Below are 27,877 nucleotides of genomic sequence, written 5' to 3'. Positions count from 1 at the left end.
CATCTCGCAGGATCTTTGGGTTTCTGACGAAGGCCCTGGCGATGCGTTGTTTTTGTCCTCTTGACAGCTGGGAGCCCTGGGTACCGACCTGAGTCTCGTATTTCTTAAGATTTGTTTATGTGTTGAGAAAAGTAGGGAGAGCAAAAGGTCACAAAGTAAACATTCTGGTCAAAATGTACAATAAAATAAAAATGGTTTCTATTGTTACAATTTTCCGTAAACTTGACTTTCTAGTTGGGTGACAAATCCGACAAAGTCACATACATTCAAGTCCTGCATACATGCTTCAGATTAGGGTGACAGTTGAGATTTAAAATGGATATATTGTGCTCATTTTGATCCCTAATTTCATAATTGAAGATGTTTACATGCTTCAACGTTATAAAACATTTTTAGCCTATTCATTTTTTCATACTGTCTGACTGAGTATACTCTGTCCTAAATGCTCCATTTTAGCACCCATCTTACATTGCCAGACTTTAACAATTTACTTGTGGTAGCGTCATCACAAAGTCATGAAGGTAGGCTTTCTTAGTAGCCTCAACAATCTCTTCCATGCTGACACTGCATGTGTTATTTCCGTATTGAATATGCTGCAGCCAAACAATACTGGCTCCTGGGACACTGCCAATCTGGGAGCGTGGGAAGGGCACATTGACATTTTGAGATGGGCGGCCATCAATCAACTGAAAATGAAATAATTAGGACTTTGGTTTGGATAAACTCATTTTGTGATTAGTAAAATAAATATCTGAAATGGTTCATTTCATTTCAAACCTTTATTTAGACGGATAGGTCCCTTGAGATCATGGATCTCTTTTACAAGGGAGACCTGCATCAATTTAGTTCCACATGAAACATAAAAACAACATAAAAACAAACAATAGAGGACATCATATTTACATATTCACCAACACCTACAAACACCCATAGTGTCAGAAAGCATCTCGTGCAGACGTGCCTTAAAAACATTCACTGAAACATACCACACGCCCTTGATCAGGGTCATAAAACCTTTCCAACAGTTGAACACTGGTGCTTTTTCCACAGCTGCTGCTTCCAACAGACGCCAAAGTCTGACCAGGCTTCACAGACACAACCAGGATGTTCAACTCTTGAAGATGAAGTTACAATTAAGGAACTGTATTTCACCTTTGAAGTTATCCTAAATATGAACAAATGGGATTAATCATCTCAAGGTAACATCACCACAACATGGCATCCCATTCTGATGTCTTAATTATTGAATTCACCGACCCATTTCTCTCCAACTGCATGGCTTGTGCTGATTTGGGGAATTCTGTCCAATAGTTTGAAAAACTGAGCAGCAGCTATTTTGGCCTTGGTGTAATCTGGAGTGAAGGAGGAAGCTTTGCCCATTGCTGCCCCACTCATCACTACAGCCAGAATCACCCGGGTAATCACAAAACACCAAATACAGTACATTCAAACAAGGAATAAAAGAATACAGATTTCCCATTGAAAGAAATTATTTGTACCAACCTGAAGACATGTGTACAGTAATCCCTCAGAGCTAACCAGGTAGCCTCCATATCTAAAGGAAGCAGCGTATGCCATGAAGAGGACACACTGGGAAAAAGCAAAACAAAGCCCATGGATGTTGGCTTTCTTTATGGCAGATATAAATGGAAGCTCCAGTTTCTGCTCATACGATTCCACAAAAAAGGTCTCTTTGTTTAAGTCTCTAATCGTCCTGATGTTGGAAAGAGCCTCACTGGATACCTGTGGGACAAAGTTATGATCTCTAACTGTGGCCATTGGTTTCTCAGGGCAGTGTATAGATCATTTGGGCTCGATGGCGAGCTTACTGGCCTGCTTCTCCCATGGATTCTTTATCTTCATTTGCTAAACCTGTCAGCTCGGAAAGCTCCAGACAATCATAATGGTACATAATAACTAAGTTAACTTCCAACTATAGATAAAAGCGATAGTACAATAGTAATTACATTTAAGTAGTAACTAATTACATTTGGATTAACTGTTTATTTTACGAGAATGCAATCATAAACTAACTATTAGTTATTATCCGAACAGAGCAACATTCAATATAAAGCAATTTACCTCTGATATGATCTCCTGCACTGGGACACTCCAAAGCTGTCCATCTTTTGGGGGCAGATTCTAAAAGGGAGAGATCATCTGGCCTCAGAGTCTGCAGCACGGTCTTCCTCCTCGGAAATCTGAACAAGAGTTAAGGAGAAAAAAGACCCAAAACATAATGCTAACCAAATTCAAACATGAACAGTAACATAAAGGATACTGTTGCCGAAAGTGACGCTCAGCATCGTGCAGCCACCCCATCATGTCGGACACTGAGGGTCCGGTGGCAGATCGCTCCGTCACAGTGAGCAGATCCAGAATGTCTGCATTCTGCTCGTAAAGATGGACCACCGCGGAGACCTGGTTACTGATGGAGCCTCTGACAGACTGTCGAGAAGACCTGTGAGAAAAGGGATGGATCGTTATTATTCTCGGGTTACATGTGTCCCAACCCCAAACCTGGTTTTAAACCCCTTATTACTTTTTAGCTGTTATACTGCATTTCGTCTTTTATTATAAGCAAATATGCAACAGTAGTACTGTGTTGCTATGGGAATCTGGGAGGAATACCTGCGTTGTCAGTGGTGTAAAGTAACTAGTAACTCAAGTAATGTACTTATGTAACATTAATTCTACTCCACTACAATTCTAAGACTTGTGTACTTTGACACCACTACATTTATTTAATACCTTACTTTACAGATTTGGATTAATTATGTGAAATATATAACCAAGTGTTAAATCAGACTTTAGTTCCACCTGGAGTAAATCCACAAGCTACATGCAGTATACAAAGTCATTCAAGCTAGCTGCACCTTTACCAGCTTCGAGAACACTTTAATGATCAATCATTATAAAACATATAATACATATTATTCTGAAAGAGGCAGATCTGCATAATGAGTACTTTTACCTTTGGGACTATATTTAGATGCTGTACTTTTGTACTTTAACTTGAGTAACATTTTGAATGTAGGACTTTTACTTGTAACAGAGTACTACACTCTGGTACTTCTACTTTTACTCAAGTACAAGATCTGAGTACTTCTACCACCTCTGGCAGTGATCCAGCTCTATATTGAATGATGACTCCCACCCTCTGCATTCTGAATTTAAGGCCCCGGCCACACGAGGACGAAAACGGTCGTTTGCGTTACTGTTTAGTGTCATATAGACCGTTCGGCCACACGAGGACGACCGAATACGGCACTAAACGACTGAGGAAACGATAACGGTCCCAAGGTGGATAGAACGGCATACGCAACGCTCTGGGGGGTCAAACGGCTCCGTGTGTGCGCCCTATACGATCATTTTCTGATAATGATGAGGCAAAAGCCCCGCCTCTCCCCACCTCTGCTGCTCACCCCCGCGTCAAAGTAAACTGCACACTGAATTCAGATTATTTATCTTTCTCTCGATATGGACCTAAACGCGAGTGAAGTCTGATCTGACAGGACGGAGACACCTCTCAAACTCCCTAAACTAGTAATAAATATGTTTATTTGTACTGTCGGCCGGGTCACTGATTACTGGATCAGCTGCTGCATGAGACGGACACTGACGCTGTCCGAAGAGAGGGAGGAAAAAGAGAGGCTCCGTGTATTTTATCATTATATTATATAGAGTCGTTATTCATTTGTTTTAAAGCTCAATAAATAACAACGAAGACCTTTGACCGGCACTTTTATAATTTTGTCCGGAAGATTTAAACTTTAATACACGTTGACTGGCGAACAACTCTGCTCGCTTCCCTCGGCCCCCACCGCGGAGAATAAACAGAAGGGCAACCATGACAACCATGCTTCTTCGCTGCTTTTGTGGAGGAAGTTACAGCGCCACGTACAGGCTCCTGCATATGTACTGCAGCTTCTCCAGCGGTTAGAGCTAAACTGAGCGGTCTCTTGTGGACAGACACTATCCGGATGACTATTGCGTGTGGACGGAAGCTTTTTTGCAATTGCGTTTGCGTTAATCCTATGCGTTTAGCCGTTTTCGTCCTCGTGTGGCCGGGGCCTAAGCTTCCTCCTTTGGGCCAGAGGTTAGTTGTCCCAAAGTGTAGAACAAAGCGGTATAAAACAGCTTTATTCCGGCAGCCATCGCACAAAGGAATAAGTCGTAGCAGTGTCACACAGATGCCTATTTATTAATTTATTAACTTCTAATGCCAATGTTTTTACTACTGATCTTAGTTATTAGATGTGACAGAACAGGGTGTACTTTTACTAGAGATGTGTCTGTTTTCTGTGTTGTTTTTAGAATATGTGTCAGGATGGACCTGTTGTCTTTATATCTGCATCTAAATCTACCAACTAAAAACCAATAGATAACCTGATACCAATAACTATGAGTGACATCCCTCTGAATAGTGCATCACATAAAATGAGTGGCATGCCATCAGCTACGTTTCAGCATCTCTGACTTGGAGGTCCTTGCTGACTACGGTTTTACAGTCTTTATATGTGTTGCACCATTTACCCAGTCACTTACATATTCTCGTTGAGTTTTCCCAGCACTGTATCCGTGGATAGTTGGAGCTTGAAACTAGTGATGGGAATTCCGGCTCTTCTTGGTGAGCCGGATCATTTGGCTCGGCTCCCAAACGGCTCTTCAGTTTACCACATATTATAACTTTTATAATTAAATCAAATGTAGCCCTGTTTTGACTAATGATTTATATGTGTACCCATATATCACTTAAATTATTCAATACATCATTTGCACTGAAGTATTCAAAAGTAAAAATGATATGTTTAATATCAATGATTTGCTGTGGCCAAATGTTTTCATTGCATTTACAGACCCGTGTAACTCTCTGATACCACCCAAAGAATGCACTGGCTTGCTTGTAGAACCACGCTACACAAAGCAGGGAGCAGCAGCACCTATAAAAACTTAAGCATAGACATTTTTTTTTTTTAAAGGGCTACTGTATCGATATTTTCAAATTATATTTAAAGAAAAGGCCCTGACAAAACAGCAGGGCTCTATTTCAGTAACTATTAACTATAGAAACAAAGACAGCAACAGCTGACATCAAATCTTTGCTGAGCCTAAGGATAATCATAAATAAATAACATAGTGAAAATAAATATATTGCAATGCTCAGTACAGCAGCATCCAACCGTCTCTAATCATAAAAAAACATAATACAAATACATGTATTGCGATGCTCAAACCAGCAGCATCCAACAGTCTCTATCCATGTCACTGCATGCATGCATGCACGGAGCAGCTGTAGCACGGAGATCATCATATCATTCTGTCTTGTATTACTTAAAAACACAAAAATAAACGGCTCGTTCGCGGGCGCGAGCCGGCTCCCGTCGTTCACTTAAAAGAGCCGGCTCGTTCACGACCGACACATCACTACTTGAAACGCAGCCGCTCCTCCAGGTCAGGAAAGTCTCTGAGCGGTGTGTTGGAGATTTGGATGTTTGAAAGCGCTCGGGACTGCTCCGCCAAGTTACCTAAGAGGCTTCTCAATTCTTAAATTTCCCCTCCTCGCCCACAGGAGATGCGAGCGGAGGACCGAGGAGGGGAAGCAGCAGACGTTTAAAGAAATGAGAACTCCTCTCCTCTGAGCGGTCATATTAAAGCGACGTACGTTCATTATTACGTGGCAACAGCTGCACCAACTGTCGAGTGTTTTGTCATATTTTATAATCTCTGTTAGATCAGCTGAACATTGTTCCCCCACATATTTACTTTGAATTCATTGAGAGTGCGGTATAATGAGACAATACCAGGCTACAGATGCGGACACACACACACACACACACACACACACACACACACACACACACACACACACACACACACACACACACACACACACACACACACACACACACACACACACACACACACACACACACACACACACACACACACACTCTTTTCTTTCAGGCTTTTGGAAGGAAAACATACAAAATGCACATTTAAGTGTTTATTTTACTATAGTTTGTCTATTTGCGTCTGAAGATTTCTCCTAAATTCGCCAAAAGTTAGCTTTCTAACGTAACATAAAGTACCGCGACAGCTGTGTGCACCATGTCAACAGAGATATCGTTGGAAAGCTGTGTCTCTCCTGCACAATCTCATCAGATCAAAATATGGTCATTTCCTTTGTATCAGCAACCAATCGTGAAAGCACAAAGAGGTCTTAAACCAAGAAACGAAATCTCATTGGCTGGTGTCAATTTCTGACAACGTGATTCGTTCAGATGTGTCACGTGGTGTGCTAAAACACTTCCTGGTTAGCTTTCTGCTGGAAATTTAAATCTCAAAATGGCAAAAGAACGGCGAAAAAAACGTTCACCGAGAAGACAACATCAATTGTCACGAAGCAAGGTTATACAAAAAACAAATGACCCCGAACATGAAATACCTTCACGGAGTGCGTTGAGGCGCAAGCTGTCATCCAAAGAACAGGAGGGTTTAGCTAGCGCCTCACTGCAATCTTTAAAGGTCGTTTTCTCAAAATGAGTTTGAAATGTCAACTTCAGTGGCACGTACATACACCAAACCTTCCAGTTATATTCCTATCAATATTATGAAGGCTTGTACAGAAGGGTTTGTTCATATATCATTCATAGCCTGAATTATACAATATTGTATACCTAAAAACATGGCGAAAATTGATATTTTAGGGCTATTGACAGTATTTTCAGATTTATGGAGTGATAAAAAGAGATATCCAATATCCCTTCTGTAAAAGCCATATATACTAATATGACTACAAAATGAAACAAGAATTTTGAACCTGGCTTTATCCAAAGTTCAGATTTCGATTCCTGAAATGTGTTAAAATATGTGCATATTTAATGAGATGATGGGTAATTTGCATATTTAAACATGCTATTTCAGAAAACTTGTAATACAAAAAACAATTGCCTTATTGTAAGTAATTAACTGGAGAATTTTCTAGCTGATACCTTTAAGTTAAAAAAATTACCCTATTCACCTGGGGTGTCTCGCCTTAAGAGGGAGTCTCAAATATTGACACGAAACAATGGATGAATATTGGATAATTGTTTTCTGAATCTATATACAAAAAATACCAATGTTATTAAGTCATTAAAAAAAATGTAGATCATGGTTTGTACTTGCCCTGACCCTACAAAGTTGAAAAATAAAGAAAGCAGTGGTCTTCTTCTCTCCTTTCTTATCTATACCTCAGACCTTGCTGTAAAGCGATAGCTTTTCAAATCTTTGGTTAACATATATGCCAGTACAATAAATGAAATCTGAATCTGCTTATATTATTGATCAATCAGGATAATACAGTATAAGACTATCTTTACTGGTTAATTTTCATACAACTGGGTGTGGAGGAAACTTCTGTGTAGCAATGCAGTGGGAGTCACCGACTCATGAAGGAGACACGGGATGAGCTGGAGCTTTGATGTCAAACACTGATGGTTTATTTGGAGTTTCGGCCGGAGAGTTGACAAGACAGGTGGTGTGTCACGAGTTGACACAGCGGTTGCCAAACCAATTCTGAAGAACTATTCTGCAGCTCGAGGTTTTAACTAGTTTGGAGTGTAATAATCAACATTCTTCATCAGTGAGACTAAACAAATATGGACCCTGAATCTAACTAGAGCTCTCGTCCATAGGAAAGAATGTGTGCCAGGGAACCTTCGTCCCTGACCAGTAAACTACCTCATGGCGGCTTGTGCTCTGTCACAGACCGGCAACAACAATACGCCCAAGCTGCCCCTCCTTAAGAGAGATAGCAGCAATACCCAAGGCCGTAGACCTATGCCATGGGAAAGGAGACAGTGAGGGGATACCTAAGCAAATTATTTCCCTAACACTGGGCATTTTAAATGTGTAGTTTGTCAATGTTGAGACAATGTTAGCTTCTTTATAATCTAGTGGAGTAAGCTAAAACTATTCTGTTATGTTTCACAGTGAAGACAAAAACAGTTGGACATTAGTCCAACCAAACCAAAATCCCAATTCACCAAATGTGGAATACTGCTGATCTGGTGTTTTTCACTCCTTGAACATGTTAAACGATCGTATGATATGCACTGGTGTTACATTTTAATTGTTTTATCATTGCAACTTTATTAAATAAATGTTTCCTCTCTGCAGAATCTGAGTCACCAGAAGTGGCGAATGTTAGTGTAAGTTGATTGTTTTACTTATTATATCATCATCAGTCAAGTTCTGACAACTGCTTACTAACAGTTGTCAGAACTTTAACATTGTTATTTTTCACATCTTGTCGATTAAAGTTTGTTAATCTTTATTTCTATATAATAATCAGACTTGTCGAAAATATTAGTTTATTTTGTCATTTTGAAATGACACACTCACGACAATACAACACTGAGGAACATCATGTATTTTTAGATAGCCTCAAATATTAACCACATGTACAAATAGTTTTAAAGTGAAAATATTGTTAAACTAAGTCATGTTCAGGTTAATAAACATCTAACGGATAAACGGTTAGGCCCTTGTTGCATCATACATGGGCATGGCTGAGTTCATGTACCGCACACAGTGAAGACCTGATTCCCAGGTGTATCATTAAGTGCGGGGGAAAACAGCCGCCTTAATTCACACTGACAGTACTAGATGGAGTATTTTTGTTTTCTATAATTTCTGAAGTATTTACATAATGTGTTGTTCCCCAGTGGTTGGCAGCCAACCAGCAGACGCAGCAGCCCTATAGTTACCTGATAGAGCCAGTGAGACAAAGAGACACATCAACACACTGAAGGAGCGTCTTTCCTCGCTCCAGGACGAAGTCAGGTACCGAACACGCCGTTCATAAAGAGAAACACTTCCTTCTATAAAAGAAGGAACTGAACAGAAAAGAAAGTCACCAGCAGGCCATAACTATTCGCCCTTGGGCATCTCTGCTTTATAACAACCTCCATTTAAACATTGTTTGTCCACATCACATCTGTCTCTTTCTGTCTTCGTGCAAAGCTGATTGTGCAAGAGCCTGTGTATGTAAAGAAACAAAGACTTTGCCTATGTAAACCATACAAAGAATGTGTCTATGCCCATCAAGTGAGTGTTTCACATCAGCACACATTTAGCTTCCTGGCACTGACCTTAATCTCCCCCGGCCCCCTCTGTGAACCTGAGAAATATGCAAACTGACAGTACCACTGAGCGCTCACCTGGGGCAAGCCGCAGAGCGAAAAACAATCCTTTAACATCCCCATAAGCTTCTCAAATCTCCCCACCTGACAGAGATATTGAAGTGTGGCTGTGCAGTGAGAGTAATCATTGTATTCAGTTTGTTTGGTGATATTCAAAGTGGCCAAAACAGTGTCTCAGCAGATCTCAGGCGGAGTGGTGACACTGCTACAGTTTCAAGATGATTTGCTTGAAAGCACCCTCCATCACAAGGATGGATCCTGCTTGTATGTTTCACAGCCGCAGGAAGGAACACTTGAACAGTGCTGAAGAGTTTCTCAGAGAATAAAGCCCTAATAAAGTTTCAAGGTTGATGGTTTCATGCCAGTTATTTATGGTCACATGCAGTGCTATTAAACACGAGTGCTATTAAACACGAGTGCTATTAAACACGAGTGCTGTCTTTTCTTGGCTGATTGGTTTATAGCCAGCATTTATTGTTGAACGTAAACCAAAATAATGCCATTGGCAAGTTTGGGTATATTGCTTTATTACAGAGAAAATAATACCCTGTCTTTAAGAATTGATAAACGTCATCATGTTTCACAGAACCCTTTTAAGTAACTAGAACATTAAATGAATAACTCTCAGTAAGTACAGTCATGTTTTTTCATTTAACCTGAGATCTGCTCTCATTGTTTTTGGTTGTAACCCCAGTTCTCTGAGGGAAGAACGGGCCGCACTACAACAGGTGAACAACAACATGGCAGCCGGTCTGGAGAGACTCCTCAGCCACCATCGAGAGGTACACATTAAAACAATGCTTTTTTCTTTTTAATGTAAATGTTTGATGGTTTCCTCCATGATGACAACAAACTTCTGTTGTCCAATTAACAGTTAAATCCGAGAAATAGTTAATTTAAGACAAATAAAAGCAACTAATCTTGCATTTGAGAGCATGAAACCATTTTATATTTGTTAGGTTTGCTTGAAAATGACAACTGCTTAATCTATTTGCAAATGAGTCAGTGAATCTATTTCCATCAATTGTTTAATTGATAAATAAAATGAACTTTGCAACTCTTAATTTAACAGGCTTTTAATCGTCAGAAAACGTATTTCTCTGTGTTGCAACGCTTCCTTCAAGATTGCGTGTGCATGTTGGGAGTGTGTGTGTCCCCCCAGCCAGCCGTTTGCTGTTTGAAGTGTGTGTCCTGTCACAGACAGCTGTTCCTCTGGCTCCTGGCGGCTTGGGATGCCACCATTGTGCGTGTTTCTGTGTGTGTGATAGTGCATGTATCTGACATGTCCTCGGGGGTGATAAATAGAACCGTGAAAATGGTTCAGAGTAGGGATGCATACCGGTATCCGGTCGGTATTACCGAAATACCGGTTACTGGTGGCTACGGTATACCGTACCGGAATCAGATCCGATTTCGATACTTTAAAAAAATTAATTAAAAAAATCCATTTTTTTAAATGTAATTTTAAAAGTGAGTCCGTGGCCCGTGATGGCGGGTGTTATAAATTGTTATAAATTAGATTGCATAATCGTTTTTCTTCATATTTGATGTATTTTTCATTGTTTGTTCAATACTAGAAAGGTAAAAGTCAGTAAAATGAACTGTGATGTTTTCTCTCACCAGTGAAGGCAAATGTTGATTTTAAAGATGAGATTTGTTTGTTTGTGGAATGCCGAGATCTCATGACCTTTATTCTATTATTTATTTGTTCTCTAATCGAATCTCAGGTTTAACATTAAATATAACGGTCTGTTTGCATTGACAAGATGTGCTATTCACGCGGCACACCTGATGGCGGGTGTTATAAAAGATATTCCATAATCGGTTTTCTTCATATTTGTTATGTATTTTTCATTGTTTGTTCAGTACTAAAAGGTCCAAGAAGTCCCACAATTGAATTTAATATTCATTTGACATGTTAACTATATCGTAAAGCGCTTCATGGGAGTAATTGTGGGATGATACATTTTCAAAGTATCACGATATGAATCGGTTGAGTATCGGTATCGTTCAGTGGTATCGGTATCGTACAAAAGTCAACAATATGCATCCCTAGTTCAGAGTCCTCCCCTCTGCCTAACCCCGCAGACCCTTCAACTTGTTGAGCTTAATGCAAGTCGTCCCATAGTTAAAGTCAAGAGGACAAACATGTCAACAGAAAGGAGCAATACAAATTCCTGGAAACAAACATATTGATGCAAATGAATTATCAAATGTTGAAGAAGAATTAGCTTAAAATATATGATCACGGTGCAGGAGCATGATGTGAGGCGTGTGCTCAGAGCGGTGAACCCGAGGAAAGCTGCAGGCCCTGATGGCGTGACGGGAAGGGTGTTGAAGGAGTGTGCAGACCAACTTACGGAGGTCTTCACAAAGATCTTCAACCTGTCACTCTCCAAATCCATCATCCCTTCGTGCCTGAAATCTGCCACAATCATCCCTCTGCCGAAAAAACCATCATCTCCAGCCTCAACGACTACCGTCCGGTAGCACTCACACCGCTCATCATGAAGTGTTTCGAGAGGCTGGTCCTGCAGCACATCAAAACTATTCTCCCACCCACCTTCGACCCAAATCAGTTTGCATATAGAGCAAATAGGTCGACAGAGGATGCCATCGCCACTGTTCTTCAAGATTGGTTTCCAAGCTATCTGACCTAGGATTTTCCCCAAACATCTGCCAATGGATTAAGGACTTCCTAACTAACCGCCCCAGACAGTGAGAATAGGCCCTCACCTCTCCTCCACCCTCACACTCAGCACCGGTTCACCACAAGGCTGTGTGCTGAGCCCCATGCTCTACTCCCTGTACGTGAAGGACCCGTACGCTCTGGACCGCAGCGCATAGACAGCGACGACGCGCTCAACCACGACTTCTTCTGGTCCGACGCCATGCCCTCAGACCTGAAGAACATGCTCTCCACACACAACACCTCTATGTTCGAGTACCTGGCCCCGCCCAGACGGAGAGGCCACATGCCTCAGCAGCAGTTCGATCGAGTGTTTTAGCTTTCAGACGTTTATGGGAAGTAGTTTGGGACAAACAGCCTGATATTGAAAGCTCCACATTTCTTCGTTGGTGTAGGTTTGGCTGCCGTTACCTGGAGATCTGTACAGTTTTTGTACGATCTGCTCTGTGGGGTTGAACAGTTTGCAAGCCCAGTTATTATGTTCCTTCTTATTGCCTTTTCAGGATTAAACTCTGTGGGCTCCGTCACCTTGGGTTAACAAGGCCCCTGAGAGACTGTTTTTTGTTTTTTCATTTACACAAGATTATCACTTCAAAGGCTTCTCAGTGTTTTATTTATGTTAAGAATAGTCTTTAAGAAGCTCCATCCTGCTGTACGTACTGTAATACATCAGTAATAACAAGTCAATATTTAATATTATTTCACAGACAGTTTCCACTTCCATCTCAATTCCCTTTTTCCCTGAAAATGATTTTATTTATTTAAGTCTGAATTCTGTTGACCTTCCAAGTTTGTGACCAACACGACTGAGTAAGATGTATAATTTTTTTTAATGTAAACTATGTGTTCAGAATTTTGTTCAGCACTGTTTTACAGCCATGTCAATAAAACACACACTTCTTCCAGTAGGTGGCACTAACCTATCAGTGTTTATTAGCACTGGGAAACATAGTGCTACAGCTTTCACAATATTAATGCAACAAGTTCATTTTAATATCCTCTCAGGTGGAGTCGTTAATATTTAGGTTCTGCTTAAAATGTGTTGCATGTACACAGAGGTGGGAGGAGTACTCAGATCCTGTACTAAAGTAGAAGTACTAGCCAGCCAAGACAGCGACCATATTATTATATATATATATATATATTAAATATCAACACAGATGAAAGTATCAAGAAGAAATAAGACATTTACAATATTATGAAGATAATGTTATTTGTAAAAATAAATTGGGGTAGAATAAGAAGAGATTCACCTCGGGTATTTGTTTATTAAACGGTGCTTTTCTTTCTGATTCACTACAAATTTATTTTTCTGCGATCCTCAAACCTACATGGCACCACATGCCTTAACTGAATCTACTTTGTAATATACCTTTACGTGACTCACAAGGCTACGTACAAACACGCAGACAAACATGTCACTCACAAGGCTACGGGCAGGGGCGGCGGGTGCTGTAGGCTAGGGAAGGCTAAGCCTTCCCAAATATTTGTGTCACTGCATCCTGGTAAAATACAAATATAATGTATAATGTCTGTGTCTTTGACATTAGCGCTTGCCCTGTACTACGAAGCCAGTTCAACATACCCTGGATATGTTTGAGTAACAAACTAACTAACAACAAACTAACAAACGAGATCTCGCTAAGCGGTCCTACGACGCAGGTTATCAACTCGGTAAATCAAGCTAGGGTTTCTATCATCAGCTGAGAGCGCGTTCACGTGAAAGGGCGGGGTTAGCTACATTTGACCAATCACAAACAGGGACAAGTGTACCTACGGCGCAGCGTCATACTTCATTAATGAAAAGTAAACTAATATTAGACAAATATTAGCTTTAAACATCCATGATTTAAACATATAATCCAGGATACAAGCCACAGAGTTGCACCTGCAAGGTGAATACAGAACAACTGGTTAAACAATAACTAGGCCTACCGAGTGTTTGAAAGCGTATAGTTTTATGATATCACTGCCACATCTAAGACACGAGTGGATCTGACTTTAATTACATTTGACTCGAATGTTTCGTCAACATAATGTGTTGCTTAAAATAATACTTCTGCATACAGTATGTGACACTGTAAGTGTTGCACGGCCAGATACGGCTGGAGAAGCTGACTCAGATAAGGAAATATATGATATATTATGATATTATATGATCGATGATCTGATTGATGATGTGATATGAATGATAAGTGCGACACGTCGGCGTCTTCTCTGCATACGGCAGTTTAAACTGTATTTCCTTTATCCTGTAATATGACTTGAGAGATTTAAACTCCGCACACTGAGTTGATCTCTTTTCTATCGACACCGGAGGCGGAGGCGGGCAGCGTCAGGTACAATAAGTTATTTAGCCTTCCCAAACCTGAGCCTCACGCGCCGCCTATGGCTACGGGCCAACACGCAGACAAACATGTCACTCACAAGGCTATGTGCAAACACGCAGACAAACATGTCACTCAAAATGTTGTATCCGAGCCACTGGTTTAACATTTGACCTATAACTATCTTTTGAAACTGTTTCTCCGCAGCTTCTTCTAAATAACATTCCAGGGTTCATAAAACATGACATTCTACATGTTTGTAAAATGACAATGAAATCTGAACAAACGGAACAATTGGACTCTTGTCTTCATAAAATAATATTTAAAGTGACTATCTGCACAGGACGATTTGGGATTATTTTAATCTTGAATCATAAACTGCATTTTATGAAAGAAATGACACATATTTTAAAACAATAATCCAGTGATACACACATCTGTACTATTTTAGAACAGCAATAATTAATTAATTAATCAAATCAGTAAATAACTTGAATTAAATGTGATAAGATGTCATTATTGATCCCTTGGTCAAATTGAAAAGCAACCCAGCATTAAATATAATTAAAAATAAATAAGCCACCTTTAATAATTGTAATATACATTACTCGAACATAGGCCATTCTGTATGATAATGAGAAGACTCGCTTTTATCTATGATACTTTGATGCTAACAATTATATTTATTTTCGTGAAATATTGGATTAATGACTTTCACTTGTAACCATGGGCGTAGGAAGCATCCTGAATGTGGGGGGGGGGGGGGCATTTTTAACGGGGGGTTTGGGGGTCACCCCCCCCCATTCTGGTGCATTTTAAGGTGGTTTGATACTTTTATGTGGCTATACTAGCATGAGGAAATTGATGGGTACATTTTGTAATTTCACCCAGTAGTAAAGAAGGGAAACATATTTGATTATTAATTCAGAGCCGTCTTTGAATTAATAAAAAGCAGTTTAAATGCCAATTTGTTGTACATTTATATACAACAATAAATATGTGTGAGTGCGTTGAGAGATATTGTTGTGGAGAGTCATTTACATATAAATCGCAAAATACATTTGTGAATCCTTCTGTGAGCATTTATTAATATTGAGACTGATCTGACTCCATTCAGATGTTAAGTTCACCTAGGAATGGTATCATTGACTTAAATGTTCAAATAGATGTTGCTCTTCTGTCTATATTGGTCATATGATGCCCCTTGACTGAAATGCTTCCTGTTCAATATCCCCACTGATTTCCTTAACATTCTGGGATGAGAGTCCACATCACAATTTACTCTGAACTGTCATTTCCCTTTCATAACTCACCTCAGCAACGGACCTCTCTCCACTGTCCCTGTGTTCTGCCTCTGACTCACTCTCAAGAGCCTAGATGTCAAGAGAGGTGGTGAAGTGATCATTATTTATTGAGCAGTATACTCTTTCACATTGAACCATAACAAGCTATACTGAATGTAAACAACTGACTCTAAAGTAAGTCCCCGTCTGTGACATTACATTGGACATTTTGAAGACTCAAAGTCCCAAGCAGCAGTAGGTAGAATATTAGCTAGTCTATGTAATGTGCGCAGAAAATAAACAGTTAACTGAATACTGGGATGGAAATGGCCTCTAAGCACTCAGTAAAACATAAACACACACAAAAAGCTTCTGAATGATAAGAAGTATAATTAAAACATAATGCACATTACCATTTTGAGAGAGAGTACCGAAGTTAAAGAACTCAGAAAAGAATCTCTTATCGAACTGAGGCTCCAGTAAAACACACTGACTGCGTCTACGTGGACATTGTTTTGTCAGAGCTTGAGAAATGCAATTCACATCTGGCTCCAGTCCAGCAGGAGGAGACAGGGAGCCTGGGGTGTGATTTCACTGAGAATGTGGCTCAAAGGAAGAGTGTGAGCTTCCTATTTAATGAGCTAAATGCAGCACACCTGGGAACACACTCAGCAGAGGACACACGGTTTGCTGTGAGAGAGGAGAGGAGACTCAGGGACTCGACCAAAGACGCTGCTGGTGAATATAGTCTGGTTTGATTACATGTATTATTATTTCTAGTCTTATTAAGTAAGAAGCTAACATAAGATGCTGGAATATAATTTACTTTGTTGAGATGCAGTTACTTTTGATTAGATGTTAAGTTTAATTGTAAACTTGATTATGAAGCAGGAAAGAAAGTGCTTGTTAAAGGATGGCATGGTTTTATTGAAATGTTAATTTGCCTAAAATGAATGAAAATATGTTTTGTGTTGAAGGTTTTCAACCTAAATGACTAAATGAGCATCAAGAGGCTAACCATGTGTCCTTTTGGAAAGAATCAAGCCATTTTCAAGTTTAGGCAGGAGTCAATCAATCAAACCCAATCACAACTAGACAGACATGGTGTTTACATGAGCACAGAGAGATCGGGTTATTCATGTTCCCTGTTTACATGATAAATACTAGTAACCTGGCATTTCGATGCCTTTTCTCATCTAAACTATTCAGTATTTGTATCTCTCTATCATGACACAAAGACGAAACTCCTCTCCAGAAGTGAGCCGTTTTTGCCGCCGCCATCACTGTTAACTGATTAACTGCTACCAGCTGATGACTTACTTTCCTCTTCTTTGAAATGTTCTTATGTCCATGTTGTCTGGGGGAGAAAACATATCAAACCAAGAGATCGTCAGTTTTGATTTTCGCTGTATTAACAATGTCCTGAACACTTGGTGTGTGTGCCTTACCTCCGCTACCAGCATCGTTTCATACAACATATCTGAGCTGTCATGACAACACACCTTGAACATGCGCGCGCTATGTGAGAATCTGCCTTGGTACAAAGTAGCAGTGAAAACATTGTACGGAGTTTCATTGATTTGGGCTTTCTCTCAATAAGCAAGTGGAATGGACTTGATAGTGAAGCACTGACACAGCGCTCTACAAAGTGTGGCGAGTGGATAGACCGATTCACGGACTTTCCACATGGTAAAAGTGTGGGGGGGGACTAAACTAATCATTTGAAAAAGTGGGGGGGACTTGTCCCACCCTTATATAATGGCTGCGACGCCCATGCTTGTAACAGTATTTATGTGGTAGTGGTACTTTTAAATAAACACGAGTTTACAGATAGTTTATCAGTGCATGCATCCCCAGTGATCATGTAATAGTAGGCTAGCTGTATTAGGAGCCACTTTGAGTTTAAGGATATAGTCAAGAATATCCTCCCTTTTTATCAGTCATGTTTTGTTGAGGAAATGTCGTGCAGAGGACAGATTGGGGGGGAGGAATTGGGATCTGCCAAGTGGGAGGTTCGGTCACATGCAAGTCAGAATCAAAACGGGCAGGTTGTCACTTCTCCAACACAAGGGAAGAGGGAGAGGTTTCACACCGCATACACCTGTTGCTTCCTGACGACTTTCTTCATGGTGCGAAACTGTTCGCGGAGTAACTCATAACAGTAAGTAAGTCGAGCTAAACTCTAATGAATATTATTGATATAAAGTTGTTAGAGCAGCATTATAGGGAAGTTCGGTTTATACATTTAAATGGGTCGAGTTTTCCAGGGGTGCGTTCGTTTATCAAATTTGACACTACACTAAAATTAGTTAGAAACAATTTTTAATATACATTTACAAACGGGTACCTTTAAATACATGAGAGAAAACCCCTTTATTGATACGTAGAATACAACATACATGTAATGCGTCTTGCTTGTCAGTCAGGATGACAATGTAACATGATGATGATGCGACGTGACAGTCTCTTAACAATATGTCATTTGTTTCTTTAAGTGGCTAACGTTAAGAGTTTAAACAAAGGTTAGCTAATTTGCTAGCTTGAATAGTTTTGCTAACAAGTAACTGTCACACAGTCACTGGTGCTCCCTCTCCTCCTGTGCCAAAGAGTGCTCCGATGCTCAGGGTGACGCACCTTTAGTTATTACATTATGCCATTTGTTAGACGCTTTTATCCAAAGCGACTTGCATACATTCAGTTCTGTGGACAATCCCCACAGGAGCAATTTGGGGTGTAGTGTCTTGACTCTTGCCCATTACCATGATTTGTGCAGGGACTTTTATATTGTAAACAATAATAAAACTAGTATCTGAAGTGGAGAAGTACTCTTATATTGTACTTAAGTAGAAGTACCAGAGTAGGAACACTATTACAAATAAAAGTCCTGGATTCAAAATGTGAGTCAAGTAAAAGTTCAAAAGTACTCCTTCTGCATACTGACTCATTTTCTAATATAGTATATGTTTTGATTCATTATTGATACATTAATGTGTTAGTAAAAGTGCAGCTAGTTTGAATGACTTTGTATACGACAGGGTAGCTTGTGAATTTACTCCAGGTATAAATAAAGTCTTATTTAAGAGTTGACCATATTTCACATCATTAATCCAAATCTGTAAGTAACTAAAGTTAGTGGAGTTAAAGTACACCATTAACCTTTAGCGAAAAATGGAAATACTTAAATTCAGTACTTGAGTAAATATGGTCATCTGGTGGTTGTAGCTGATGTGAGACATGCCATTGTGTTTGTATTTTCCATGACAAAGTGAGTATTGTTTCACAGGAATGTGTTATATGTGTTATTTGATATGTTTCTGTAATTCATGTTCTCCTTACTTTGTAATTAACTAGCCTTTTGCTATGAACTAACTACTCTTGTTTTATTCCTACAGGTTAACCAGCACACATCGGCTGCTTCGAAACGGTTTATTCTAGTGGGAATATGGAGCCCAGAGCTGCAGTGAAGGAGCAGTTTTTCATCGTGATACGAGGGAAGTCAAGGAAAGGCTTCTGCCGGGGATGTATCGGTCGTGTGGAGACGGAGACGCCGCTTGGGGAGCTGACGGGGCTGCTGTACTGCGGGGGGAGCAACGCTTTGAATCCCAAGAGCGGAGGCACCGTGAGGAAGGAGGACACCTACTCTCTGACCCGCCACCAGGCCCAGCTGCTGCTCTTCGTTTCCTCTGTGAGCAAACGCCTGGAGCTGCTGTGCAACCCCCAGCTGTTCTCTGCTATCTGCGAGCTGTCTCAGGACGACCTGGTGGTGGTGAAGCACAAGAAAGGATACCTGCCGGGGCTGGTGAAGAACCTGATGCAGATCGGGAGGAAGGAGCACAAAGACGACCTGCACATGCTCGGCTTCGAGGTGGAGTTTGTGGTGGGTAAAGTCTGGTTTATTATTTGCAACATTGGTTAGAGTTATCTAGTTTCCAGTGATGTAAGTAACTTATGGCGCGTTTCCACTGCAGGCCTCGCTCGGTTTGGTTAGGCCTTATTAGGCCCGGCTCACGTTAATGCTGCGCTTCCATTACAGTTTAGGAACTGGGGCAGTTACTATAGTAACGCAGTGTAGGCGGAGCCGTGACGTCATCTTCAATGAGAGCCCCAGAAAAACAACACAGCCGTTAGCTCTTAGCACTCAGAGCTCACAGCTCCTCATATCTGTTCAGAAACTAGACAAAAGTTAAACAAGTACAAACCACAGACTGTCTGTGTCATGGCGAATACAGTCGCTGGTTTATTTATGTCTGTATAGGCCGTTGTTGTGAGTGTGGACGGTCGGAGCATATATAACGTTAGCTTAGCCAAGCTACATTTAGAAAACACGCATTTTAAAAGGGTTTTTCGCCTGCCGTCTGTCTGCAGACTTGTCAAAGCATTAATTCATGGTTTTTACTAACTGGTATCAGTATGTTGTTACTTCGGCATCATTTTGAAACGTGTATTACAATTAAATCCCTGTCAAATATGTTCATCTTGTTGTAGTTGTAGCCCCCTTGCCAGCTATTCTCTCTAGTTTAACATACTCAGCCCGACTCAGCCTGGTTGTTCCTGGCCCTAGAACCACGATTTAGTCGGGCCAGAAAAAAGGTGAAAAAGTAGCCCCGGGCCAAAACTAGGACAAGTGGTAACGCAACCAAAAACGGGCCCCGCACAGCTCGGCACGCTTAAAGCGAGCTACCCGCTGCAGTGGAAACGCGCCATTAGTAGATTTACTCAAGTACTTTACTGAGGGGCACATTTGAGGGACTCTACTACAATTCAGAGGTGACAAGTGTACTTTTACTCCACTACATTTATTTTATACCTTTTAGTTACTTTGCTAGATTTAGATTCATGCTGGGAAATTAAAGTAACCCTTAAATAAGACTTTAGTTACATATGGAGGAATTCACAAAATATCCTGCCGTATACAAAGTAATTCAAACTAGCTGCACCTTTACCAGCTGTGATGTATATTATTATGAAATGGGCCAATCTGGTTTCTCTGGTGCTTATACAGTAAGTGCACACTCGCTTGTATAACCTCAAGAAATGTATTGAGACGAGCAGGCCCGTATCAGTTCAGGTGATCTATGTCTCTTAGATTGAAGATGTCCTAGATAAATGCATGACTCAACAAGTACACCTGAGTACACATGATACGTTATCTGCATTCTGTACATAAGGGTGTTGAGTTTCTGTTTTGTCTTCCTTTGTAGGACAGTGATCAGAATTTGTCCCCCAAGAAACCTCTGCCCCTGTTCAGCGCGGCGGACGTTGTGCAGGTGGTCCCGTCGTACTCGGTTCCCCTCGGACTGCACTGGAAGGACGGACAATCTGGGGGTAAGTTAATAAAGCGATCACAGATTAACTACCTCTTTCAAAATGCATTACCTAACCACAAGTTACTTGGTTTCTGAATTCCTTTCAATAAATATTTTTTGTATGAAAAAGAGCATCCATTCCCCTCCAATCAGCTGCGCTTGAGAGTTCTCACAAGACACATGTGATTCCCACAGCGGTGCAGAAGAAGCTTTCCCAGCATAAACAGGAACAACTGGTCCTGTTCCTCTGGTATTTCAAACATCAGTGATCACGTGGTCCGGCATTTAGGCACATGGTGAACTCTGAGCTGTCTGCATACCTCCTACGTTAACGTTTGCAGTGTTAGCCGGAGGTCAATCTGATGAGTGATGAAATGACGTGTGACTTTCATCCTTCATACCTCGCCGCAGGTCTGAACAGAAAAGCGGTGACGCGCATCAACTCCATGCCGAATATTGGAACTCATGCACGACAAACGAGGGAGAACCTTGCGGAGCAGAATACCGTTCAGGGCCAAAGTCCAAGTGCATCTCATGTGCCTCTGGAGGTGGGGTCCCTGGTGGAGGTGGTGTCCAACTCGGGGGTCACGGTGTACGGAGTCATCCGGTGGTTGGGGGTCCCTGCAGGGAAGACTAATGAATGGGCTGGAATCGAACTGGTACGTTTTTAAGATTGTGGACGGTTTGTTTTCTGTTCTCATTACTGATTGGTTTACGCATTGTTTCAGGACTATGATGTGAGCGGTTGCTCTGATGGGAAGTATGGAAGCCAGCAGTATTTCACCTGCAAAGCGAGCAGGGCTTTGTTTGTTCCCGTCACAAAGTGCACCCCCGACAGCCGGTTCAGCTGCTCCTCCTCAGGAAGGGGGACCTCCAAACCCACAGACACACTTCTAGGTAAGATGTCAGGGATTTGAATATCCATTTACATTCTGCAACACAGGGAAGCACAACGAAATACAGTTGAAGCTTCGGTCATCATGATATACAAGAAAAACATGACACACTTTGCAAACTGTCATCTTTCGAGGTTACAGTATTACGTGAAGATATTACATAAAGCTTCAGCGATGGATGTTTTGCATTACTCTATGTGTTATTTTCTTTTTTTATATTTCACACAGCTCACAACAGAGACAGTTTTGAGGGGGTTTTCATCTTTGGAAAATAGTTTAATGTTTGGTCTGTACAAACCAACCTGAGAACCACGATGTGCTCTTAAAAAAAAAGGAGTACCAACGGATGGAAAAGCCTTGAATGCAGTGGCTACATCATAGAGCATTTTGATTTTGTAAGGGCTATTAACAAACCGACATATATATATATATAATAGCAACAGCCAATGGGAGGCAATCTGGATAATGGCATACCAGGTGAAAAAGATAAAAGATAATAAAAGTTTTTTAAACATCATACATGGAAAATAGGTACCCAGATATAGGTTTTATTATAGAGTGTTAGCGAAAAGGAAGCTAAACGTTATCCTGTTGTGTCACGCCACACTAGTCGTCTGACTTTATCTTCACACCCTTATGCCTCTGGCAGAAGTTATTAAAGAGAAGTTAAGTCAAGCCTGTAACAATGCATGCACTGTCACTAGTCAGTGCGACTGTTATGACAGTCCGGTGCACTTTGGAACACGCAGATTAACTAATAATTATGCACAAATTGTAATTATCCCACCGTGTTTACGCCAGGTGAGAAGCTGCTGCAGAATACTACGTTCCGCACATCTAAAGCTGCCGGTGAAATGATGATGTGTGGGTTTAAACATCATCCCCTTCATGATAGTGAACATGTGTGTTTGCTTGCTGGTTTCAGTTCCTCTGTACGAGGACCCTGAGGAGTACGCCCCTCCATTCCCTGAATCGGAGGCCTTGTCTTTGTTGGTGGGGAAAATGAAGGGGATTCAGGGTCACATCAACTCGTGTTACCTTGATGTCACACTCTTCAGGTAAATCCAGTTCCCCTCGGAGCGTGTGATGCTCAAGTCGCGCTCTGTTCCCAGTGCAGCTCAAATGAACTTGAATGTCATTTTAAAAGCATGCTGAACTCTATTTAGAGAAGTTGATGAAACAAAGTGTTCATCTCTTTTCCTTCAGTTTGTTCAGCTCCTCGGTGACCCTGGATAATATCTACCAGACGCCTGCCGACACGGAGAGACCCATAATGTGCACTTTCAGAGAAATCGTCAACCGTTTGCGCAGGTATGAACTCAAGGTTTTGTTTTTCCAACGCCTTGCATTATCGTGTACTCTGAAAAACAAGAACATAATGACATTTTACATCGGCTTGAGTGGTAAACAAGGACTCTGCGTCCTCATGATACGGGACACTAGCTAACGCACAGTGTGCTTAACACTAGGGTGTGTCCGCTCTGATTGTTATGGTAGATTTCATTGTTCCGAGTGTTTGTGTTTGCCTAATGATAGCTAATGAATATATTGCAGGCAAGGATTTGTGCCGGCTCAAAGTGTAATGAACTTCAGACAACAACTTGGCTGCGACACATTCCGAACGGAGGAGAAAGGTACACACCCTTATCACGCAACAACATATTTCATAAGAAGGTCTTTAATCATTGCGGCATAACATACTGAAGCCTTTTGTTCCAACCTTTGATGCTTTGCCTCACCGCAGACCCGGAGGAGTTCATCACAGTCCTCTTTCAGAAAGTGCTTCGCATGGGCCCTTTGATCAAGCTCCGGTAAGATTAAAGCCAAACGGGTATAAAGGGTGACTTTGGTGTATTTCTACTTGAACCCTATCTTTTCAATTTGTATCCCTAAGTGACTTCTATCAAAAAATGCAAATTTTTCTACATTTTTCTGTAGAGTCCTTCCTGATAGTTTTGTCCGAAATTTGAGGCCCAAAACCAAACCGACCCCTACGCACTTCCACTGTGTAGTCGCACTCTCGGCTGATTGGGGCTCCCGTCTTTCAGGTGCACGGTGTAAATACCGTAGGAAGCTTTGAGACAAACTCCCCTCTCATCAACACCCCTCGGACAGCAAATAATAATTATAATGCAACTCCAACACACTTTAGTGACGCTTCTTTTTTGTAAACGTCTTTTTGTTTCCCATCGGGTGTTTATGAGCTGCTTGGTTTTTGCAGAACTAGAATCAAATGCCGTTTTTTAGACTGATATGATACGATGCGTGATCAAGTCACATGTATGACAATAACCAATGTCTTTTAATTTGTTCAGTTTACTAATCGGTGTATGCACAGGATTGATTGTAAACGGCGTGTTTCATGACGTCAAACAGCATTGCTTCTGGTCAGGTGGTGCAGGTGGTTAGTCGGGACCGATGCACACTCACTGTTGGAGGGCTTGATAGCCCACTTACTCCCCACTTGTTGGTTTGGAGCAGCACTTAATGTCGCGGACCCTCAAAATTGATGTGGGGAGGTGGGTTTGGAATTAGGCCTCTCGGTCATACTTGCCAACCTGGAGACCCCAGAAATCGGGAGCATTTCAAAACCATCGCGGGGGGTGCTAGTGGATCATCGCCGGAGCTGTACTAGATTAACATTAACATGCTTATTGTAGCGGTAAGTGCACTGCCTTGAGGCCTGTAGCACCACCCTTGATGGAGCATAGGTGTGGGCCGGGCCTGTATTTTTCAGGAAAGGAGTGAGCAGGGGGTCGTGTTGTCGATTCTTGTTCAGTTTCTGTGACTATCTTCCTCACCCTCTCAGACTTTGAGTTGCGCGCGCTGCTAAAGAGACGCGCTACCATGGAAACAAACAATGGTGTAGCTGTAGTAAAGTCCGAGTGGAAACAGTCCTGAGTAAATCTGATTTTGTCAGAAATCTTGAGAAATGCGGGAGAAATATGACCCCGGGAGAGGGCAATGAAATCGTGAGGGTTGGCAAGTATGCTCTCAGTGGCAAAGATAAGAAGTTTTAGTTGAGCTACAGTGACGTTTTGGAATTTCACTGAGCAATTTGCCTTGCAGTGAGGCAGCTTTCCCCCTTAAAACGATTTGATAAACGGTTGTACCAATTAGTCACACATAAAACGGTCCAACCTGACAAAACTTTACGAGTTATCTTTTGAAATATGCTTTCCTTTTTTACTGTATCAAGTTACTGAAATTGAGTTTGTTTTTAGATCAGGACAGGACACATGTCAGGGGGCCTACACATTCCAGATCTTTCTAGAAAAAGGACAGATGGGACAGATGCCCTCCGTCCAACAGCTGCTGGACACATCCTGCCTGTCAGGGGACCTCAAGTTTGAAGAGGTGTGTGTGTGTTGGTCTTAAAGAAACCCTGTGGTAATTATCAAGTTATACAGTCATGTTATTTCCGTTCCTTTTCGTCCCTCAGGCGCCCTCCTGTCTAATGGTGCAGATGCCCAGATTTGGAAACAAGTACAAGATGTTTTCTCACATAATCCCCTCCATTGAGCTGGACATCACAGATCTCCTTTATAACTGTGAGGAACAGACGGAAGCACTGACTGGTTTCGTTTAATCAAGTGTTTTCATTGAGCTGATAGATGTTTACTAATCGCTTTCTTTTCCCAACAGCTCCGAGGGAATGCTTCCTCTGTGGGCATCTGGCTGAGTTCGAGTGTCTTCAGTGTCTCCCAGATCCCAAAATGCAGCCGGGGAGAATCAAACCGTTCTGCTCCACATGTAACACGCAGGTCAGCAACAAAGCCCTTTATTATTTCTATTTTTTTTTTCACATAGATATTTTTCTTGAATGTTATTCTTTATAGTCATTTATTTCTATTTTATTGTATTTGTATTCTATTATATACTATAATTGTTTATATATATTTTTTATTTATTTCTATTTTTTATTTATTTCCTATATATTTTATTATATTCTTTTTTTTATAAATGTATTTATTGTATTCCTCTTATATTATAATTTTTCCACAATTTATTGAGCATTTTTTTTTTCTTTCTCTGCACAAGTTTCTCGATAAATTAAATGTTTGTAATTCTTGGTTTTGATTTTTTTTTATCGTACTATAGTCATGTCTTAAACCAGTACAAATTCAAAACTTGACAATTCATCGGATTCTGATTCTCATAGATGTCAGGTATCCTACCATCCAAACCTCTACCTTTTTTATTTCTCCTAAAGGTCCACAGCCACCCCTCTCGGCAGGCCCACTCCCCCAGAGCCCTGCCGGCCCCCGCGGCCTCTGATACTCCGGTCCCCCGACACACCATGCAGCTGTTTGCCGTGCTCTGCATTCAAACCAGCCACTATGTGTCCTTCCTCAAATACGGCCCTGACCCTCACTCCTGGCTCTTCTTTGACTGCATGGCAGACAGACATGGTATGACAGATTTCAGCTTATTTAATATGTTGCCTCTTGGTGTGAGCATCAAATCAATCAAGAGGATTCCTGTATTTACAGGAAAAATAAATGCACACAAAAACTAAGTACAGTGAAAATACATGTAATACAGTTTATTACATTTAAAATGGAGAGCTGTGCAGATTTGAAAGGAGGAGATTATAGAGAAATGTGCAAAATACTCAGAGGGATATGCAGGGCTCGCAGTATTAATATGAGCACAAGTAGCACGCATGATGTGCATTAATGTAATGCATGGTGTTTGTTGGGGCTACACATTGATTTGTTTTATTCAAAAGTGAAACATCTTACTGTTTTCTGTATATGGAGCAATCCTTAGTGTAGTTATTTCTGCTTTTATTTGGAAGGCAGCTTTGGGCACCGGGTGATTAGGTATTTATTGGAGAATGGTGGAGGTAGTAATGGTGCACCAGAAAATAAATGTCTTTTTGACCAGGTAAAGCCTCAGGAAAGGCAGCCGGGCAGGAGAGGTAAAAACATTGTTTGTTGTACTTTTGGATTATTGGAACGCAGAAAATACTCTACACAAAGGATGTTCTTTCCTGGTTCATTTCCCGATGTAAGATTTGCTATCTGGTTTTACAATTTTTCTTCTTGATTTTCCCCTACAGTGTTTTGTGTGGTAGTGGGTACCAGTCAATGTCTCCGGCCTTAGTAGCAGATGGGAAGAAACAATTTGAAAGAACAGATTTGGTTGCGATGGCATGAAACGTTTTCTTCCATTAGTGGCATTGCAGAATAAGAAAACGAGTCATTTTATTCTGATGTTCGTGCAGACTTGTGTTGTTTTTCTAATGGACTGTCCTTTTTACTGATAAGGCCTCTCTCTGACGTCTTTGACTGGCGTTTATCTCTTCGTCAGCTGATGTCTCTAATCTTAAAGACAATCTTTTCGTACCAGGTGACGATCAACATGGCTACAACATTCCTGAGGTCCGAGCTTGTCCGGAGCTGGGTGACTTCCTGTCCCAGCCGGAGGAGGACATGGCCCGCTCCCACCCCTCCCAGACGCCTGAGCTGGTGCGCAGGCTGCTGTGTGACTCCTACATGTTTTTATACCAAAACCCAGCCACGCCACTTTCTAGGTCAAACCACGAGGAGCCCTTGAACTGATTTTGACAGCGGGGACAATACGTTCCTATAACAGTGCCTTCATAACCTTGCATTTCTGCTTAATCTGCAAGATTTTGTGTTGGTTATTGCATCAAAACAATAGGGGCTAAACGGATGCCTTTAACATCATGGGGGAAGTCTATATTATTTGCCTGTTCAGACATTTGACTATGAATTTAAGATGATATTTTGGGCGGTTTTGCCTTTTATGTGAAGGAGGACAGCGTAGGTCCAAATGCCTGATTCTAACCTTGGACGCTGTTTGGCATGGTGCCATAACCACAGCAGCAACACAGGCTCTCCAATCAGAGGCAAACTTTATGCAAATGTGTAAAGAAGGAGAGCAGTCGATGTATAACACTCTGAACGCCACTTTATCTCTTGAATGTCTTGCTGTTGTTACACTGTAATTATCCATTCCAATATTTCTCAAAAGGAAATTATGACATTAGACCATAGCATTAGACACACAAATTAATGTGTTTTATTATTTAGAGTCCATTAAAACACTACGTGACATGTGTTACATTATTTAAACTTGGATTGTCATTGTGACTTTAAACACTGAAGCCCACATGCTTCTTTAGTTGCTGTCTCTTGAAAAACAGAAGACTGGAGTAA

The 27,877-nt window shown here is 41.1% G+C and overlaps 2 protein-coding genes across 4 annotated transcripts; one reads left to right on the top strand and one right to left on the bottom strand.

The window, feature by feature from the left end:
* Nucleotides 1-34: 34 nt before the first annotated feature.
* LOC117446080 (AFG2-interacting ribosome maturation factor-like) lies at nt 35-16,840 on the bottom strand. The gene is made up of 6 exons (XM_071203060.1): nt 16,808-16,840; nt 15,518-15,577; nt 2,282-2,461; nt 2,083-2,201; nt 1,504-1,590; nt 35-103 (listed from the first exon to the last, which is right to left on the bottom strand). Exons 1-5 carry the CDS (start codon nt 16,837-16,839, stop codon nt 1,556-1,558), a joined length of 426 nt encoding a protein of 141 aa, XP_071059161.1. The 5' UTR covers nt 16,840; the 3' UTR covers nt 35-103; nt 1,504-1,555.
* Nucleotides 16,130-27,782, top strand: cyld2 (cylindromatosis (turban tumor syndrome) 2). Of its 3 annotated transcripts, none has more exons than XM_034084163.1 (14): nt 16,130-16,225; nt 18,880-19,364; nt 20,689-20,812; nt 21,205-21,452; nt 21,522-21,690; nt 22,615-22,747; nt 22,896-23,000; nt 23,244-23,323; nt 23,434-23,500; nt 24,914-25,046; nt 25,132-25,240; nt 25,335-25,453; nt 25,903-26,101; nt 27,045-27,782. In XM_034084163.1, exons 2-14 carry the CDS (start codon nt 18,930-18,932, stop codon nt 27,254-27,256), a joined length of 2,133 nt encoding a protein of 710 aa, XP_033940054.1. In that variant the 5' UTR covers nt 16,130-16,225; nt 18,880-18,929; the 3' UTR covers nt 27,257-27,782. The 3 variants fall into 3 exon arrangements, with proteins under 3 accessions (XP_033940054.1, XP_033940056.1, XP_033940055.1); XM_034084165.1 differs by lacking the exon at nt 16,130-16,225 and adding an exon at nt 17,308-17,652; XM_034084164.2 differs by lacking the exon at nt 16,130-16,225 and adding an exon at nt 17,309-17,648.
* The last annotated feature ends 95 nt before the right edge of the window (nt 27,783-27,877 follow it).

This window comes from Pseudochaenichthys georgianus, chromosome 5, assembly GCF_902827115.2.
Source record: "Pseudochaenichthys georgianus chromosome 5, fPseGeo1.2, whole genome shotgun sequence".
Classification (NCBI taxonomy): domain Eukaryota; kingdom Metazoa; phylum Chordata; class Actinopteri; order Perciformes; family Channichthyidae; genus Pseudochaenichthys; species Pseudochaenichthys georgianus.
Note: the sequence above shows the minus strand (reverse complement) of the source record. Positions and strands in the feature narration are given on the sequence as shown.

What these genes read in the sequence shown, in the direction of transcription:
- LOC117446080 (XM_071203060.1), bottom strand. Translation starts at nt 16,839, where the DNA reads ATGGACATAAGAACATTTCAAAGAAGAGGAAA. An exon ending in ACATTTCAAAGAAGAGGAAA is followed by an intron (nt 15,578 to 16,807) that starts GTAAGTCATCAG and finishes CTTGACATCTAG; the next exon opens with GCTCTTGAGAGTGAGTCAGA. An exon ending in GAGAGAGGTCCGTTGCTGAG is followed by an intron (nt 2,462 to 15,517) that starts GTGAGTTATGAA and finishes CTTTTCTCACAG; the next exon opens with GTCTTCTCGACAGTCTGTCA.
- cyld2 (XM_034084163.1), top strand. Translation starts at nt 18,930, where the DNA reads ATGGAGCCCAGAGCTGCAGTGAAGGAGCAGTTTTTCATCGTGATACGA. An exon ending in GAAGGACGGACAATCTGGGG is followed by an intron (nt 20,813 to 21,204) that starts GTAAGTTAATAA and finishes ACCTCGCCGCAG; the next exon opens with GTCTGAACAGAAAAGCGGTG. An exon ending in ACCCACAGACACACTTCTAG is followed by an intron (nt 21,691 to 22,614) that starts GTAAGATGTCAG and finishes TGCTGGTTTCAG; the next exon opens with TTCCTCTGTACGAGGACCCT.